Source organism: Amblyomma maculatum, chromosome 9 (genome assembly GCF_055883805.1).
Source record: "Amblyomma maculatum isolate TAMU_Amacu chromosome 9, ASM5588380v1, whole genome shotgun sequence".
Taxonomy (NCBI): domain Eukaryota; kingdom Metazoa; phylum Arthropoda; class Arachnida; order Ixodida; family Ixodidae; genus Amblyomma; species Amblyomma maculatum.
The window spans coordinates 128,134,499-128,153,125 of NC_139352.1; the positions used below are offsets into that span (position 1 = coordinate 128,134,499).

At 50.4% G+C, this 18,627-nt stretch overlaps 2 protein-coding genes and 1 pseudogene across 2 annotated transcripts in view; 1 reads left to right on the forward strand and 2 right to left on the reverse strand.

Annotated features, from left to right (window-relative positions):
* Positions 1–18,627, forward strand: part of LOC146180358 (beta-1,3-galactosyltransferase 5-like) — a 277,397-nt gene that overhangs the window by 109,093 nt on the left and 149,677 nt on the right. The window lies entirely within an intron of this gene.
* On the reverse strand, positions 2,606–6,899 carry LOC146180359 (uncharacterized). Its single transcript, XM_084579550.1, has 2 exons — positions 5,343–6,899; positions 2,606–4,329 (listed from the first exon to the last, which is right to left on the reverse strand). Exons 1-2 carry the CDS (start codon positions 6,678–6,680, stop codon positions 4,186–4,188), a joined length of 1,482 nt encoding a protein of 493 aa, XP_084435676.1. The 5' UTR covers positions 6,681–6,899; the 3' UTR covers positions 2,606–4,185.
* On the reverse strand, positions 16,331–18,143 carry LOC146180360 (uncharacterized; annotated as a pseudogene).

The following is an 18,627-nucleotide window of genomic DNA, read 5'->3' on the forward strand; positions in this document are numbered from 1 at the left end:
GAGTGGATACTGCACGGCTACTGAAGTCTTAGCGTCGAGTTCAGCTCATCGCAGTGCCATTGCATTAAGTACATCCCCGTAACAATATTGTCATGTTCAAATCACTGAACGACTCAAATATTGCATGTTCAAAGATGTCATTCCAAGCGATTCGAATACGGTCTTAAGTGTTCGATTGTTGTTGTTTCTTTTTGTTTCTTTAACAACAGACACAGTATTTTAATAGTGAGCGTAGCAGTTTTCCTTAAAGGCAATGTTTCGAAAGAAGCGTCCTACAGCTCACTGCCGTAACCGGTGTCGTGTTCAACGCAGCGACGAAGGATCAATTCGTGTGAAGTCATTATGGTTGCTTACACATGTGATCATCAAGAGGAGAGAGGCAACAGCGTTCAGTCATGACGAGAAAACGTAGACTTCTTGCCCGATGTTGAAAGTCACGGTTCATAATTATCGTCTCTCTTGTCAACTGAGCCATGGCGATAACTTGCTCGCCGTCTAAGCCATTTGCGAACGGTAGCTTTGCTGGGCGCATGAATTGACGGCTACAGAGCTATTACATTGATGCATTGCTACGCGCTTCATAGCGGAGATTATGGTTGCGCTTTTTTTTTTACAGCTGTGAATTACAGCGCTCCTGTTAGCTCCTCGATATTTCGTTCAAATATTTGTTTCGTAAGTATCCGATAATCATTCGAATATTCGATTCGTATCTTATGCGGTTCTTGAAATTCGGGTTTCGTTCATAGCTAGACTTTTTTTATTCAATTCGGTAGCAAAGTAAGGCTATTCTGACCGGATTAGATTTTGAAACGATTTCATTCACACGCCCCTATTAAGTGCTTTGCAGGCGGCTGGAATACCTAGTGTGAAGATGAGATAAGCGATGGTCCCTAGAAACGGGCCCCTGCCAGATATAGGCTATCTATTTGAAGAGAAGATATGCAATGATCTTAGATATGGCACTTGGCGGCTATAGACTATCTAACGCAGACAAAAGGTGTGTCCCTTTTCGGAATACGCAGCGGATTCCGAAAGTGCAAATGTGCAGAGAGGCGTTCGAAATTCAAGTTTGCGAATCAGGGGCCGAATACGGACCGCTCTACAACCTCTCTGAAATGGGGATCATTGTTTAAAAAATCCCGCTCCTGTTGGCCGCCGCCTCCACCATCTTGAAAGGTTGCGTCACGTGAAGCTGCTACATCATCGTGGAGGTAAAAAAGTAGGTGCCGGTGCACACTTCATTATGCCCGCGGTTTTAAACATGTTGTTTGGAACGCGATGTGTCGATCCATAGCATTTTTGAGCTAGAACGGTAGCGGTGTAACGTCGGCTCGAGCCATCACGAAGGAAGATGTTCGAAAATGCAATTTATTTGCCGGAAGAGCTGTTGCGGTGACTATTTCGACTTGACAAGGAGAGAACAGAATGGTTGTGCGACAACTCGTCGATGAACAGCGAAGCGAGCGTGCAGGCCAGCCCCCTGTCGTTGCGGCGGCAAGTACTGCGTGCACTACGACTTCTAATTTTTGTTAACATCCCGAGGATTCCACCTCTGCTTTGGCAACGAACAGATTGTTGATCTCGCACAACCGACCGTGAGCAAGTGCGTGAGCCATGGGACATCTCAAAAGTTGGCGCACTGAAGTGGTGCGTGCGCTTAGCAGTGCACCCAGAGGTGACGGCGAAAGTGCCTTACCGCGTAAACAAATGTGCGTGGTTGGCATGGTACACTCAACTCCTTGTCCTTTTGACTGTTTTAAACGAATCATTTGTGTGCCAGACGTTCATACGGCCATAAAGGTTTATTTCTGTCAACAGCGTCCACTTGTTTTACAAAAAAAAAATAAGCAGAACCGCGATTACATTGACCTCGAACAAGTTTCTCCCTGCGTATAGGACCACGTACCACACAATACCTTGAATTCAAATGATGACGCGTAAAATAAGGAAGCTAGCCGTAGAGTCAGCTGTTTTCCTGAAGGCCGCCATCCACCAGGCGCCCTCGTGGCGACAAATGTAACCCACCAAACCGTTCAATGGAAAACTATGTGCTTTTTGTTTTGATTTATGGTGCTTAACTCGAAAGCCAGTTTTCTGAAAACATAAAGCATCACTTATTTTATTCACTGCGTCTATCTGTAAAATGAGTTGGCAAATGGCTTCTTGACGTGCAAATAAACCTCTTGCCACCTCAATGAATGACCCGGTGCGGCACTATGATGACTGATCCCACGTTTCGTTACGCGTTGACGTCTCATGCGTGATGTCATCATTTTGACGTCACACTCCATATCTTTAAAGCGAGTCCCGTAATTCGGTCCAAGGTCGGGAAATGTGCTGGGGTAAGCGTCCCACAATTGGCTCTCTTCGGGAGAGAACCATTTAGAGGAATATGGAAGCGGAAGAAATAACAAGAATAAGATTGGGATGGAGCGCATTTGGCAAGCACTCGCGGATTATGACTAGCAGCTTACCGGTATCGCTAAAGAGGAAAGTATACAACAGTTGCATTTTACCTGTACTCACCTATGGGGCTGAAACATGGAGGCTAACCAAGAGAGTTCTACTTAAGTTGATGACAACCCTGTATCGTTGTGTTCCGCGGACGAAGCGTGACCAGAGGCACCGAGCAAGGGGAGCAGAAGGAATGCCCGTTTATTGATCAGCCGGCTACTTATACACTGAGGTGGAGAGGGAGTGTTCCCTCGCCAGCATGCCTCGATTGCGATACAGATATCGGCCGCGTCACACACGCTGCTGATGCGAGGGCCCCGCCGTGCTATATACGATACATCCCCTTTTCTTTCAAAGGAAAACAAACATGGGATAGAAATGAAATACCGAACCTAGGAAATCTGCACAAAGTTTCGATCATAAGCAAGCCTCTGTGGCGGCCCTCGTTCTCGGGTAGATCTTCTGCATACAGATTGTTGGTGCTGTTGTACTGTTGCAGGAGAGTTGACGGAGGCAGGAATGCTGGCAGTTGTGGCCGTTGACCCTGTGGAATTTCGGCTGCTGGATTCTGAAGAGGTGTGATCTGCTACTTGGCAGGGGTTGTTGTCGGGCTGATAGCAGCCTTTCGCCTCCCTTGTAGGCAGCAGATGCCGGCGATTGCGGCGCAAGATTGTGCCGTCTTCGGTGATTATGTTATAGGACCTGGAATATCCGAAAACTTGAATGACTTGACCTTTCGTCGCCCATGCCCCCTTTTTGATGCGGACCGTGTCTCCAGGGTTAAGCGGTGCTAGTTGTCGGTTTGAATTTTCGGTCTGATGACGCTTTTGTACGTTGTGGATTGGAGATGGCCGGACGTCGGGTAACGTTGTCCGAAGTCTTCTTCTCTGAAGCACCTCGCCTGGTGATGGCCCGTATTCCATTGGCGTTGATCTGTAAGCAAGAAGACCGAGCCAAAAATCTTGATTCATTTCAATGGTTTTCTTTAAAATCCTCTTCACTACTTGAACGCCCTTTTCCGCCAGACCGTTGGATTGGGGGTACCTAGGGCTTGAAGTGATGTGGTTGAAGTCGTACGTTCGAGCAAAAGCGGCAAAAGCATGGCCACAAAATTGGGGTCCATTGTCTGAACAAACTTCCACTGGTATGCCGTATCTGGCGAAAATCGCGCTTGTTGCTTCAATGACAGTCTTCGCGGAAGTATCTTTCAGCAGCTCTACTTCAGGAAAGTTTGATAGTGCGTCGTAGATGCATAGGTATGACCGTCCGCCATGCTCAAAAATATCTATGCCTACACGATGCCATGGTTGATTAGGTACCGGGCGCAACATTAACGGCTCCGGTGGCTGTCTGTAGGCGTGTGTCCTGCACGCAGAACATGTCTGTAAAAATGCTTCTATATCGGAGTTTATTCCTGGCCAGAAGACCAGATGCCGTGCCCTTGATTTGCATTTATTAATGCCCAGATGGCCTTGATGAATTCGTTCCAAGGTTTCTTTTCTCATGGAAGTTGGAATGACAACTTTGTACCCCTTTAAGAGTATGCCTTTCACATGAGAGACTTCTCCCTCAAACGGCTTCCACTGTCCTTTAAGTGGTTTTCCGGCCGCCAGATCGTCACACACTTGCTTTAGGTCTCCATCACGACTAGTTTCCTTTGCCAACCTTCCCCAAGTGCTCTCGGTAACACGTGAAGAGATCACACTCACTGCGTGAACTTCAGTCTCGTCGTTAATGACGTCGTTTTCCGCGATGGTCTCGGTTGTTGCCCGGGACAGCAAGCTTCTTTCCTGGAGTAAACTGCATTTTGACGTCGTAGCGAAGAAGGCGCAGAAAAAACCGCTGCAACCGTGGGGGCATGTCTCCAATGGCTTTCTGCGAGACAGCGAGCAAGGGATGGTGATCAGTCTCAAGGATAATCGATTGACCGTAAACAAAATGATTGAATTTCTCGCAGCCGTACACAACCGCCAACGCCTCCTTTTCAATTTGCGAGTACCGCTGCTCGCACTCTGTCAGTGCTCGAGAAGCGTACGCTACCGGCTTCCATGTGTCGTTGTGACACTGCAATAGCGCGGCCCCGATTCCGTTTCGCGATGCATCACAAGACACCTTTGTTGGTTTTGTTGGATCGAAAATTGTCAGCAAGGGCGGAGTACTTAGACTGTCGCACAGCTGCCTCCACTCTTTAGCGTGATTGGGCGTCCAGGCAAACGCAGCACTTTTCTTGATAATGTTTCTGAGAAGGGTGGTCCTCTGGGCTAACGACGGCATGAACTTACTGAAATAGTTCACGACGCCCAGCATTCTCTGTACCGCGAGCTTATCAGCGGTGGTGGCATTTGTGTCATGCCTTTTATCAGTGATGGGCTTGGCTGTATCCCGTCCTTGTCAATTACGTCACCCAGAAACTCTATTTTGTCGACACCAATGGAGCACTTGTCCGGGTTAAATGTCAATCCAGCGCCTTCTGCTGCTCGCAGTACCGACTGCAGGCGCATGTCATGCTCCTCTCTAGACGACCCCCAGACTAGCACGTCATCGACGTATACTCTGACGCCGGAAAGACCCTCAACAATTTCATTCAGGGTGTTCTGAAATACCTCTGACGCTGATGATATACCAAACGGTAAGCGCAGAAATCTGTAGCGCCCGAATGGCGTTGCAAAGGTGCAAATCCGGGAGGTGTCGTCGTCCAACGGAATTTGATGGAACCCGGAGTTTGCGTCAAGGCGCGAGAAAACTTTAGCACCTGCTAACTCTGCCTCGATGTCCTCGCGTCGCGGCATTGTGTAATGTTCCCTCTTGACACACTGGTTAATTCGCCTGGGTCGATACATACTCTAATCTTCCCGTCTTTTCTTTCGCACAATGACCAATGGGCTTACCCAGTCTGTGGGCTCTGTGATCTTGGCAATAATGCCGGCGCGCTCCATGCGCGCTAGTTCTTCTCGAAGGGGCTCCTGGAGGGCCAGCGGTACTCGCCGGGCTGTTTGGACTACTGGCGTAGCATCGTCACGCAGAACCATCCGATAGACCCTTTCCACGCACCCGGTTCCTGTGAACAAGTGGCGAAACGTCTTTGTAATCTCCTCGGAGCTATTTTGTGAAACTGTATGTACGCGTGACACGAGTCCCAGCGTCTCGCTGGCATGTAGGCCCAAAATGGCCTGACGCCCCTTGGACACCACGAAGAAATCGAGGACAGTACAGCGGTCACCCAGTGCTACTTCTGTACGAATGACACCCTCATGCTTGATCACACCGCCGCCGTAGGAGCGCAACACCGTGCTGCTGGGTTTCAGGGGCGGCTTGGGGCGAATTTTACGGTAGCATCCCAAGGGTAGTAGATTTGCTTGCGCTCCTGTATCTACCTTGAATTCGAACGGCATGTTCTTGATTTGGGCACGCACTGTCCAGTCGTGTTGGCTTGCCACGCTGCGCGATACATCCAGAATGTCGAAGTTATCTTCTGCGCCGTGAAGTTCGCCAACCTCGGCAGCCTTTCTGCAGCAGATAGCAAAATGATTAGGTCGTTGGCACTTCCAGCATGTTTTTCCGAATGCCGGACAGCTTCGTGGCGCGTGCATACGTCCGCAGTTACGACAAGTGTTACGTCTGGGCAACACTCTTTGTCTACACAAGTGTTCCTTGTGCATCGCATCAATGTGGCTTTCCTCCCGTGTCCATACTTTCTTTTGCTCAGCTGCCACTTCAGCTGCTTTAGCAGTCTGCTCAGCCTTCTGTAGCGTCAGTGTGGTGTCACGCAGCAAACTTTCCCGAACTTTCTCGTCATTTGTACCAAAAACAATTTGGTCCCTGATCATTGCCTCCATCTGAGAGCCGAAGTTGCATGCTCGTGCCTGGGTTTTTAAGTCTCGTAGAAAAGATTCAAACGACTCACCAGGGGTCTGGACTCGCGTGCGGAAGACGTAGCGCTCATGCACTTCGTTCTGCTGAGCCGCACAGTACGCATCAAACTTCCTAATGACCGTAGCGTAGTCAATCTTGCTCTCGCCCTCGCCGAAGCTGAACGTGTTGAAGATCTCGATGGCTTCCTCGCCTGCCACACTCAGTAGAAGTGCCGCCTTGCACGACTCTGATCGAGGCTTGTCGGTTGGCTCTGATGCGGCGAGGAAAAATTCGAACCTTTGCTTGAATGCTTGCCAGTTCTTGGCAATTTCCCCGGCCGAGCTCAGCGGTGTTGGTGGCTTCAGGAAATCCATTGGGCCGATCTTGCAGTGGTATCTTTGGTTCACCCAGACCGGACGTCGACGCTCATCCCACTTCTGACACCATGTATCGTTGTGTTCCGCGGACGAAGCGTGACCAGAGGCACCGAGCAAGGGGAGCAGAAGGAATGCCCGTTTATTGATCAGCCGGCTACTTATACACTGAGGTGGAGAGGGAGTGTTCCCTCGCCAGCATGCCTCGATTGCGATACAGATATCGGCTGCGTCACACACGCTGCTGATGCGAGGGCCCCGCCGTGCTATATACGATACAAACCCAAAGGGCTATGGAACGCAAAATGGTAGGGGTAACATTAAGAGAGGAAGCGCGCAGAGTGGGTCAGAGAAATAGCTCAAGTTACCGACATTCTAGTGGAAATTAAGAAGAAGAAATGGGCATGGGCAGGACATGTGGTGCGAAGAGAGGATAACCGATGGTCGCTTAGGGCAACAAACTGGATTCCAAGGGAAGGAAAGCGTAGCAGGGGACGGCAGAAAGTTAGGAGGGCGGATGAGGTTAAGAAGTTCGCGGGGGTCAAGTGGATGCAGCTAGCACAGAACCGGGTTAAGTGGAGAAATATGGGAGAAGCCTTCGCCCTGCAGTGGGTATAGTCAGGCTGATGTTGATGATGATGAAGATGGAAGCGGACTCTGTCGTGCTTTGGATGTCGTTGGGTCATTTATGTTGGTGCTACTGGTAGTGGTTATCGTGATTGTCCAGACAATGCACACAATGGCCAGCCGCGGACTTTTGTGACGTGCTGGTACTTTGAAGCGATAATAAGCTTCAAGGTGGCTGTCCGCATCCGTTTTCTTCTAAAGAGACTCATAACGTGAGATTTCAACAAAAGCCATCGGCCGCAGGCTCTGCAAAGCAGCTTGTCCTAGTCATTGCTTGCATCTTGAGTTTGTTTTCTTGTCCATTCTTTTGTGCTTTCCCTTCGTTCATGTATTCTTCCTTCTGGATCACTGCGTCTTCTATTTCTCATTTTTTTTTCATTCTTCTTGCTTCCTTTTGCTACTCCCTGTCTTGTTGTTCACATATTTCATTGTTTCTTTATTCATCTATTTTTAGTTCCCTCTTTTAAGTTCGTTCTTAGTGTGCTTCCTTCTATTTCTCTGTCTTCCACTTACAAGCGAGTGAGTACAAAAGGAGCCCCTCGCGTAACCTTTTATGCACTTGTTTCATCCAGCTTTGCAATGGCGAGGACGGGATCACGTTCTGCAACACCGGCATCGGTTTCTATATCGTTTCTCGGTATAGCGGAACCGAGACAAAGACGCAAGAAACCAACGCGGACAGCGGTCTTTTATTAGACCCGTCGGGCGTTGCGAAGTTCGGAATGGCGTCGGGTAGGTGCATCTCGTCCGGCGAAAGGTTGTCTCTGAATACCGCCTACTCCGCAGGTTTCACATTTCCGGAAGCGTCGTCATACAAGCGCCTCTGCACAGGCAGCCTCGCTAGCAGGATCTCTTCGTTGACTTTTTCTTTTTTTTCAGTAACTCTGTCCGACGAGTTGGCGTTGCCGAAACGCCGCTCTTTGTACAGTATACGCAATTCCAATGGAATAAAATATAGCGCATTGCTTGCACCTGTACCTGTACGGGACACTGCATCCGGAGAGAGCAGATATTGTTGTATGTACTAACGGAAAACTCTCCCCTTAAACCTCTGCCCAAAGAAGGCGTTCTCCGAATTTACCTCATCCAAAAAGATCGATGGAGTGGAATTTCCATGGCAGGTACCGATGACGTCCTCGCAGCAGACACACAGATTGGCACATCCTTCATTAGGATACGCATATCATGGATACACAGATTACCACAGCCGTCGTTAGGGTGAAGCCAGATTGGCACCATTCTAAGCCAATCCATGCAGGTTGTAACCAGTGCAAAAGAGCGAGCGGGCAAGAGATAACGACGACAAAATGGAGGAGAGTTTAATGGTGATAATAGATTATAATGCGAAGAATGCTACATTTACACACACACACACACACACACACACACACACACACACACACACACACACACACACACACACACACACACACACACACACACACACACACACACACACACACACACACACACACACACACACACACACACACACACACACACACACACACACACACACACACACACACACACACACACACACACACACACACACACACACACACACACACACACACACACACACACACACACACACACACACACACACACACACACACACACACACACACACACATATATATATATATATAGATATGACATAATAACCGGGGACGGGTCGTCCTGGAGGCAGGAAAGAGCATGGCGGCTATAGTCTAGGGTTTTAACCAAGCAGTACCGTAGTGTAGTCATGATTTGTTTCCTCGCATAAATGGTCCGCACTATCCTGTCGGGCTGGTAAGCGACAGCAACGCTGTCGAATGACAAATCTCGACTACGTTTTTCGACTGGACAGATTCGATCTATTTTCGACTACGTTTTTCGACAGATGTCGATTACGAGGTTTGTGAGTGCAATCCTCAAGTGGTGAAACCGAACTACACACAATACATTAGTGGAGTCTCTATTTGGACTCCATCTTACATTCTGTACACCGTACTGCATAGGGGCGTGTTTCCCAGGCAGGATGCAGCGTCAGCAGGCTGGTTGGCGGAGGCGTGCATGTCGCGACTCTGTAGACCACTAATAATACCAGCGAAAGGACGTTCGAATTGTGTGCAAACTATCCACTCTTCTGTCTAGACCGGCCGTGCCTGTGTTTCCTCGCATGCTGCCCCGCGTTCTGTTTTTGCTACTTGTGGCTGATGTCGCGACATAATGAACTAAAAAAAATTCTTTATTATTTGAGAGCGTCCCTTTTCACTCTTTTAACAGCACTACATTGGACTCTTCTTCAATATTCACGAATAGCAAGAGGTGCCTTTAGAGTATGTAAGTTACCCAGTATGTTCTCATCATGCATTCACACCAAATATCACATCATTTGGCATGTCCTTTCCGCGCACTTTGTGTTTAAACGTTGTCGAGGTTGTCATCAATACTTCAAGTGATTGCAACGGACAACTTGAGCAACTGCCCATTCCTGCCACAAATTGTCGGCCTGCTCGGCGGTTGCTAATCGAAAACATCTCGTCTTAATTTTTTTATTATTTCAGGCATTTTCACCCATTCGACGCGCAATGTAGCTAGTTAAGGTGTTTAAAGCGCGCACAGGAATATTGCGTCTATTCTTCGCGACGTAATGGTTGCATCAAGAATCTTTAGAGCTCGCGCAGCCAATTGTTTCTGTTTAATATCTTGTTTCGTGTTGGTGTTATTGTGTTTCTCTATATATCGTGACAGTATTCTTTTCAGCAAATAAAGAATCCTTTAGGTTCTACAAAATACAACTGATGATTGGAGAAAAATTCTACTTGCCCTTTTCTCTTTTGACGTGATAAGCGCCCAGACTTTGCTCGCCTATAAAAGGAACGGAGGCTGACGCGCATCGGCAGAAATCACTCATGACGGAAGCAACCTTGTGCAGAGGATGGCGCCTGAGCAGACGCAGAGATCCTGTACACTCTCCAGGATGGCCTGAGTTTGAAGAGGATAACGTCAAGCTTCTATATATTGCATGCGGAGGCGAGCGATCGCCAAATTTCGAAACCGCAGTGCACTTCCATAAACTGCGTGCCTGATGGATACTGCCGAAGCGCAATTTCGGCAGGCAGTGTAACGGGGGCAAAAAGCTCAGGCGTGCGAAGCGAATACTTTGGGGCAGAACTCCCTCCTTTGGCGGGCCATTTCAAGAGCGCCAGATAAGATTATATACGACCGCAGTTGCATGAACCAGACTAACCCATTGCACTTTCTAGTCCTCCTGTGTTGCCCTAAAAGCACTTTAACTCGCTTCAGAACTGATAACTAAGGTAAGGAATAAATAAAAAATCACCGGCAATCAATCAGATCGATGCGGCATATACTCGTGAGCGTTACTTTGCGCAAAGGCGACCGCTATCATTCACCTCGGTCTTGTTTTGCGCTTCTTCTGCGCAATGTACTGCTAGCTCGCCCAAGATTCTGTTTTAAGGGTTACTTTTTTAAAACAAGCTACGTCACTATGTTATTTCCCTGCAAATAAATGAAAGACACATTAAGGCTCGTTTCTGATTAATTTATTGTGTGGTGTCAATTTCATTTTTAGGATAAAATAGACCACAAGGAATGTCCTGCTGTCTACATTTCGTTGAGTTGTAGGTTTAGAGCTCAACGTCATCATTATAGCCTTGTGTTCAGAGATGTGGACGCTCCCATAACACCAACCAGAAGTCATACCCGTGATACTTGAAAATGGCGACGCTTGAAACAAGCAGTGAAAGGGTCTAGTGCGTTCAATTCCCATATCACTTTTCCGTATGACACGGGGTGCTCGAATTGTTTACAACGCGACCATGCAATTTCGGCTCGTGGCGTACATCGCACAATCCGCCGACCAATCACACGTCCGGTGACTTCCACGAGTGAAAGAGGAGTGAGCGTCATTACACCTCCGACCTATCAGTGTTCGGATATGTCACCTGCTGATTACCTGCCAAGGTGAATGCTCCTAACATTTGCAGGCTGCGATACTTCCAACTGCCGATGCTGGTGCCGCCGGATAGTTTTACTGACAGGGGGTAACTAACTCTCTCGCACTGAAATCATAGATGCATGCTCTAAATTTTCTACACTGCGATGCTTCAAACAGTTGACGAGGTGGACATTTCTGTTTTCCAACAGAGATGTAATAAAACCCTCGCATTAAAAGGAAACTTAGAGGAAAGGATTTGCGGAAACTTCCTGGGCTGAACGATTGCCACTACTCGAATCCCGCAAAAGGGAAGCCTTAAATTTCAAGCGCACATAAGCGGCTACCTGTAGTTTTAGCCGACGGCAAAGCGATGACAAAGGTGCGCAGCTGTTTGATTATGCAATTATGATAGATACAAACTGTTCCTTTGTCGTACTGCTCTGCTACTTAGAGGTGAAGTTCGTGGGTAAAATTCATGATTGCCACCAACCAGCACAAGCAAAAAATACGTTATGCACGCCGCCATTTTGTTAAGCTGCTTCTGAGCCAACAAATGGGAATCAATATCTTCCTCTTCTTCTTCTTCTACGCTGATCGGCGCCGCCGAAACCTCCACACATGTGTCCGCAGCAATACAGTCAAGCCATTATTTACGGGATCAGGGCTCAATCGGGGACCGCCGAACCCCAAGGCTTTGGCCAGCACCTTGGGGCTCAGGCTGAGCGTACAGTCCTTTTAAATAGGTGAAAAAGCCACTGTTCAATAACTCAAAATGGTGTAAATCTCACTTTCCAAAGCCCGTTACGACGTCGGAACGAAGATGGTTGCTGTCTTGTTTCCTATTTCGCAACCTCTTTCTTCTTTCGCCTTAAAACAACCCGAGGTGGTTGAAATTCACTTCGAGCCTTCCTTTGCGGCGCATCCTTCTCTCTTCCTTCATCCGCTCACTTTTTCATCTCTTCTCTCCCAGGCGTTGTCTACTGTGAGGGAGACAGTCATTGTGCTTTTGCATTCCTTATTGCCAATGATCACATTTCTGTAGCATCATTAGCCAACAGATTCTATTCTCCATTCTTTTCCATCCATTCTTCTTCGTTATCCTACCAGTGAAAACGTGCGCCCGAAGTAGAGCGAAAAGCCCAATTTGCTAAATTATCAAGAGGAGATTGGGCGCTGTTCACGCAGTTCAGTAGTTCGAGAACATTGTTGCTGACATTGACGTGTTGTGCACCTGATTAGGATGATTGTGGTTATGATTGCGACGATAGCCGCGACATTAACCAGGAGAGTGTAACGCAGAACTGACCTGATACCGACTGCTTCGCACAGTCCCTTCAAAAAGTATGGAGGACACTTAAGATTCCCATATAAGAGGTGAACGCAACGGCGTTATGTGGCACGCAGCTTGGCGTCCTCGCTTCGACAGCAACGTTTCGCTTCCATATTTCCCACTCGGCCCTCGGAATGTTCGGCCCGGTTCGGCCGCATGTGTGTGTGTGTGTAAAACCTTTATTCGGAGGAAGCTTGAGGTAGCCGGAGCAACCTCACGCAAACACTAGGTGGGCTCCTCATTACAGGAGCCCATTGGCGACCGCCGCGGCTCGGGCTCGGTGAACCAGGGCCTTCTGGCTTGCCAGATCGGAGCAGCCGAGCAGGGCTGCCTCCCAGTCCTCCCGGGTGTGGTTGGGTTTGGGGGTGAGGTTCGGGGTTGACTGACATGCCCACACCATATGGAAGATGTCCGAAGACTTCTCCGCACAGTGCGGGCACTTTCCTGTACAGGCAGGATCAAAGTGTTTTAAAACTGCCGGGCACAGCAGCGTTTTGGTGTAAAGGCGGAGGAGTGTGCGTTCCTCCACCTTTGTAAGGCCCTTACAAGGCTTAGGATAAATTGCATGGCCGAATTGAAATAATTCAATAATTTCTCGAAAAGTGAGAGCCGGATTGGGTTCGAGATCCGTGTCATAAGGGTCTGAAGGCGTTGCCCGGAGAGTGAGCGCGCGGGCGGCGGCGTTGGCCGTTTCATTGCCTTCGAGGCCCATGTGAGCTGGAGCCCATACAATCGTTCGAGACGCGGGGGCCCCGAGGTAGTCACTGTTTTGAAGGATGCGGTGCGCAAAGAGAGGAATGTACCCCTGTTTAATATTTCTGAAGGCCCCTCTCGAGTCGGTGATGATGACTCGTGAGTCCTTGTCTGCGGCGGCTAACGCGATGGCAACTTCTTCCGCATGTGTTATGTCTTGAGCTCGGAACGTTAGGCCATTCACCGTGATTTTTTGATGGACGACTGCGGCTGTGTACCACCCCCCATGGTGAGGGCCGGAGGCGTCCACGTAGAAAATTCCGTGTTTGTTCCCATAGTGACGGGCCAGTGCCTCCGCCCGCGCAAGGCGCCTGCCACTGTGGTCGTCACGTGTCATGTTGGCCGGAAGAGGGCGTACGTGCAGGGCGTATCTCCAGATTTCAGGAATGCGTACGCGCTCTTCCGTAAATGTTGGGTGGTGGATGTGTAGTCGGGCTAATAGGCGGCGTCCCGACGGCGTTTTTGAAAGTCTTGTGTATTGATTAGTCAAGTGCGCCTCTCGGAGCTCCGCGAATGTGTTTATCATCCCCAGACCCATAAGACGCTGGTTGGATGTGTTGATCGGGAGATCGAGGGCACGCTTGTACATCTTTCTGAGAATCACTTCGAGAGCGTTCTCATCAAATCTGCGCAGGTGGAGGTAAGGAGTCGAGTAGAGTACTCGACTGGTCACGAATGCATGCGCCAGCCGCAAAGCGTCTGTGCACCGTAACCCCCCGCGTTTGTTGGAAACCCGGCGCACCATCCGGCCCACCTGGTCCCCCACCTTGCGCAGTTTTGCTAGTGTTGTATCAGCCCGTCGATGTTTGTGGATAAGGAGACCAAGTACTCTAATCTCATCGTGTTCGGGTATTGGACCGCTGGCCAGGGATAGTTCCATTTTTGTGGTGCACTTAGGCGACGGGCGAATGTGCACAAATTCGGATTTGGACGGTGAGCATTGAAGGCCGCAGCGGCGGGCGTAAGCGTCTACGATCTGCGCCGCTTGCTGCAGGTTGGCCTCAATGTCTCCAACCGATCCGTGTTTGGCCCCGATGGTCATGTCGTCGGCGTACAGCGCGTGCTGGATGCCTTCGACCGTCGCCAACTGAGCCGGGAGTTTCATCATGGCCAGATTGAAAAGTAATGGCGAGAGGACCGCGCCCTGTGGGGTGCCTCTCGTTCCCAGTTTATATGGGCCGTGTTCTTCGTCTTGTATTCGGATGAAAGATTGCCGATCTGAGAGAAATTGCTTGATGTACTGAAATGTGTTATGTCCACAGTTCGTCTGGGAGAGATGTTGCAGTATGATTTCGTGTGTGACATTGTCGAAAGCCCCCTTCAAGTCAAGGGCGAGTACTGCCTTATCGTCGAAGGGATATTCGACAGGGTTGAGAATTTCTTGGTCGAGTTGAAGCAGAACATCCTGAGCGGACCTTTGCGGGCGGAAACCGAACGTGGTGTCTGCGAATGTATTTTTATTTTCCAGAAACCCAGACAGCCTGTCCCGCACCATGGTCTCCATCAGCTTTCCCGCACAAGACGTGAGGGAGATGGGGCGGAGGTTGTCTGTGTTTATGGCTTTGGCGGCTTTCGGAATGAAAGTTACCAGGGCGGTCTTCCATTCAATTGGTAGAGGTGCCTCATCAAGCCAGATCGAGTTGAAAGCGAGGAGGGTTTCGTAGGCGGAGTCGGGAAGATTGGCAAGCAGTTTCACAGTTATCTTGTCCCGGCCCGGTGCCGTTCCTCGTTTCATTTTAGCCAGGGCCGCCTTCAGATCATGCAACTGGAACGGTTGATCCAGATCCGCGTTCTCTGAACCTGCATACGAGTACGCGGGTCCTCAGGGGTCCTGCTTAGTGCAAAGATACTGGTCGCGCAGTTGGCATGCTAATTTTGATGTATTTCCATCGAAGCTATGAATAGCTCGTTGGAGATGTTTTTGTGTCTCGGCGCGGGTTTGAGTCGGGTCAATTAGGGCACGGAAAAGGCGCCACGTGCTCGGGCTCGACATTTGTCTGGCCGCCGTGTTGCAGCGGTCTACCCAGTTTGAGTCGGCGAGTTGGGCCGCGTACTCTGCCGCTCGCTGAGTGAGCTCGGCGATACGAATTTTGAGCTTTCTGTTATGTTTTTGGCGGCGACATCTGCGGACGAGGCTGTGCCGCGCATCCCAAAGGTGCAGAAGGTGGTTGTCCAACTCTGGAGTGGCCTCCGAGAGCTGAATTTGTGTTTCCACCGAACGAAGATGTGTAACCAATCCTTGTGCCCACGCGTGGTATCCTTGTTCGTGGATAGAGGCCGAATTGATGTAGCTTTGCCGAAACTTATTCCAGTCGGGTAGCCGAGCTTGTGCGTGAGGTCTTGCCAATGGTTTAGTTCTTACAGTGGTATTGATAAGGCAGTGGTCACTACCGAGGGTTTCCTCGGTGTTGATCCATTCTGCGTGTACAATGTTTTTGGTAAAGGTGAGATCCGGGCATGTATCCCGGGTCACTGAATTACCCATCCGCGTTGGATATGCAGGGTCAATGTGAAGAGTCAGGCCCAGCGTGGACGCGAGTTCCGCTAGCTTGCGTCCCCGCTTCTCTTCACGCACGTATCCCCAGAGTGTACTGTGGGCGTTGAAATCACCCACAATCACCAAGGAGTCCCTGCCCGCAGCCTTTAGAGCGCGGCTAAAGCGTGCTGCGAACGTTACATTTTTGAGTCTGGGGGAGCAGTAGATGTTGAGTACGTGGAGTGGCGCATCTTGTTTCTTGAGCGGAAGAAGTGTCACCATCACGTAGGAATATTCAGTGTCAAGTTCTAAGTCAACTAGAGTAGCCGTATAATTTTTATGCACGCAGACGCAGGAAGAGGAGTCCTGCTGAAAGGTGATGTAATTTGTGAGGGTGACGCCACTCCCTGGCTCCTGGAGGGCAACCACCGCGGGAAGAGAGTCGAAAGTTGAAAGGTAAAGTCGGAGATCCGCCCTCTTTGCGCGGGAACGGAAGCCCCGACAGTTCCATTGGACAATTTGGACGGGGGTGGCCGAATTGGTTCTTGGGGAGCGCCTGATCTTAGGGCTGCTCGCCATGGTCATTTAGGCTGAGGAGGGGTTGTATTGACGCTGCTCCGGAGCCAACACTCGCGGGAAGGGGGGCATCCTCCATACCGGAGAGCGAGCAGTTGTCGTCAGCGTCTACCTCAGGGGTGCGTCTAAAAGTTTTGTTAGGGCGGCAGGGTAAGGGACCGCCGGGCCTGCGCGAGGAGCGTAAGGAATGCGCAATTTGTTTGGCAATCATCGCGGGGATTGTCTCTTGCAATTTGGAGATGGCGTTGACCATCATTGAAATTTGATTTTCTACGGCAATGAATCGTGCCTCCGTGGCCCCGAATCCGGCCTCGAATGCTGCCTCCAAGCTTGTTACCGCCTTTGGCACCACGAGCTCACTCTCCATTACCTTAGCCGCGGGAGGCGAGGGCGGAGAAGACTGGTTAATTTTGGATTCCAATTCGTTAATTTTCTTAAGCAGCATCTCGTTTTGGGCCCTGAGTGCTGCTATTTGATCTTGCTCGGCGCTACGCGCCCTTGGGAAGGGAGTGGAAAGGGGGGAGAGAGAAGCAGCCCCACCCGAACCGCTCACCTGGTGTCCGTTTTTGACTGCGTTGACCCAGGCCCTGGTATCACCGCGCGTTTCCGTCGTTTGTTTCGCCAGTCCGCCGTGTGGTGGCGACACCTTCGATGGTCGTTTTTCAGCACCTCCTGTAGGTGGGTTCTCGATGTTGGTGATTTCCTGGCGAGGCTGATCGCCGGGAGGCCCAACATGGCGGCGTTTCTTCTTGGGCTCCATTTTTTTCTTTTTTATCTTGGGTGTGCGGAATTTTGCCGCACAGTCGCGAGAGTTGGTGACATGGGAGCCACCGCACACAGAACACCGCGGAACACAGTTGTGAGGAGCCCGCACCCCCTCCACTAGCGGAGCTTGGAATCCGCAGAGTCCACAGGTGTCAGACTGCAAGTTTGGACATGCATCCGCGCGATGCCCGACGGCCCCACACTGGCCGCACGCAGGAATAGTTTTGTAATAGTTTCGCACAGAGACGACCATGTTGTCATAGTGCACGTAACGGGGCTTCTCTTTACCCGCGAAAGTGATGCGTGCCTTGTTGGATGTTCCGAATTTCCGGATTTCCAGGATGTGGCCGGCGCGCCAGCACACTCGGTCTTGGAGAGTTTCTGTGGTGTCCGAGTTACGGACCACGATCACGCCGTGGCATATGTTGCCGCCATCTTCTCTAAGGTAACCCCGAAGCGGGATCGACCCCTTCTCGGTGTTTACTGCGAAGTCCCCGATGAGCTGGTCGGCCGCCTCGATGTCCGGGGTATGCACAAGGATGATGTTTTGTTCTCGTGAGGGTAGAACGGAGACGGCGCTGGCCCGTTTCAGCCCGAGGTACGCCGAAATGGCAGTGCCGTAGCCAGTTTCCGTGAACGCCTCTTGAAGAGAAACACTTTCTCTGGGCTTTATGACTATAACGTATTCTTCGGGAGTCGGTTTGGGCATTGGACGCGGCTTCCACTTCGAGAACGCCTTGTCCTTGCTTCGCGTGGCGCGCGTCGCGGGAGAGTTCATGTTTCCGACCGACGAAATGGCGGCCGGGGCGGCGCCGAACGCCGCCATCTGGCTTTGTCTTGGGAGCGGCGTGCAGCCGCTTGAAGTAAAGCTTGACTCCGAATTTTCGGGATAACCGTCGAATTTGTATCTCCGGTGGCGGCTACCGAGGTCCACAACATTGCCTCAGGGTCGTAACCGCGTATTTGATCCGCGGAAGTCGCCATTTTTTCCTCGGAGGGCCGATTCCGCCAGGCCAGGCGTCGGCGACGGCGCCAACGTGGTCGGTCGAAAAATGGCCGTAGATTTGAAGAAAATCGGCCTACCTGGACGACTTTTGTATCCAGTTGTTCCGCTTGATTTTTCGGATCGATCGATGCCAGTTTTGCCGGGGTAGGATGATTTGGGACGCGACCCCAGCCGCAAATTGGCGGAGCCGAAACACACGCGTCTGCTCTCGTCGCGCGCTCGCAGCGCCCCCTCGGCCGCATTGCGACCGCATCTCTCGGACGGTACTCAGAGTCTTCGGCCATCGTATGGCGCATAGCCTGCCTCGCAGAATACCCCGGATCTTCGGATCGCTAGCGTCAGCCTCTGTTGAAGCGAAGGCTAGACTATGCCATAGTCAACCTGGCAGGCCGCTTGACCTTCAATGAGCCAGAGGTCACAGTGTCACTGTGTAGCTTAAACATGATACCACCTATGAGGTAT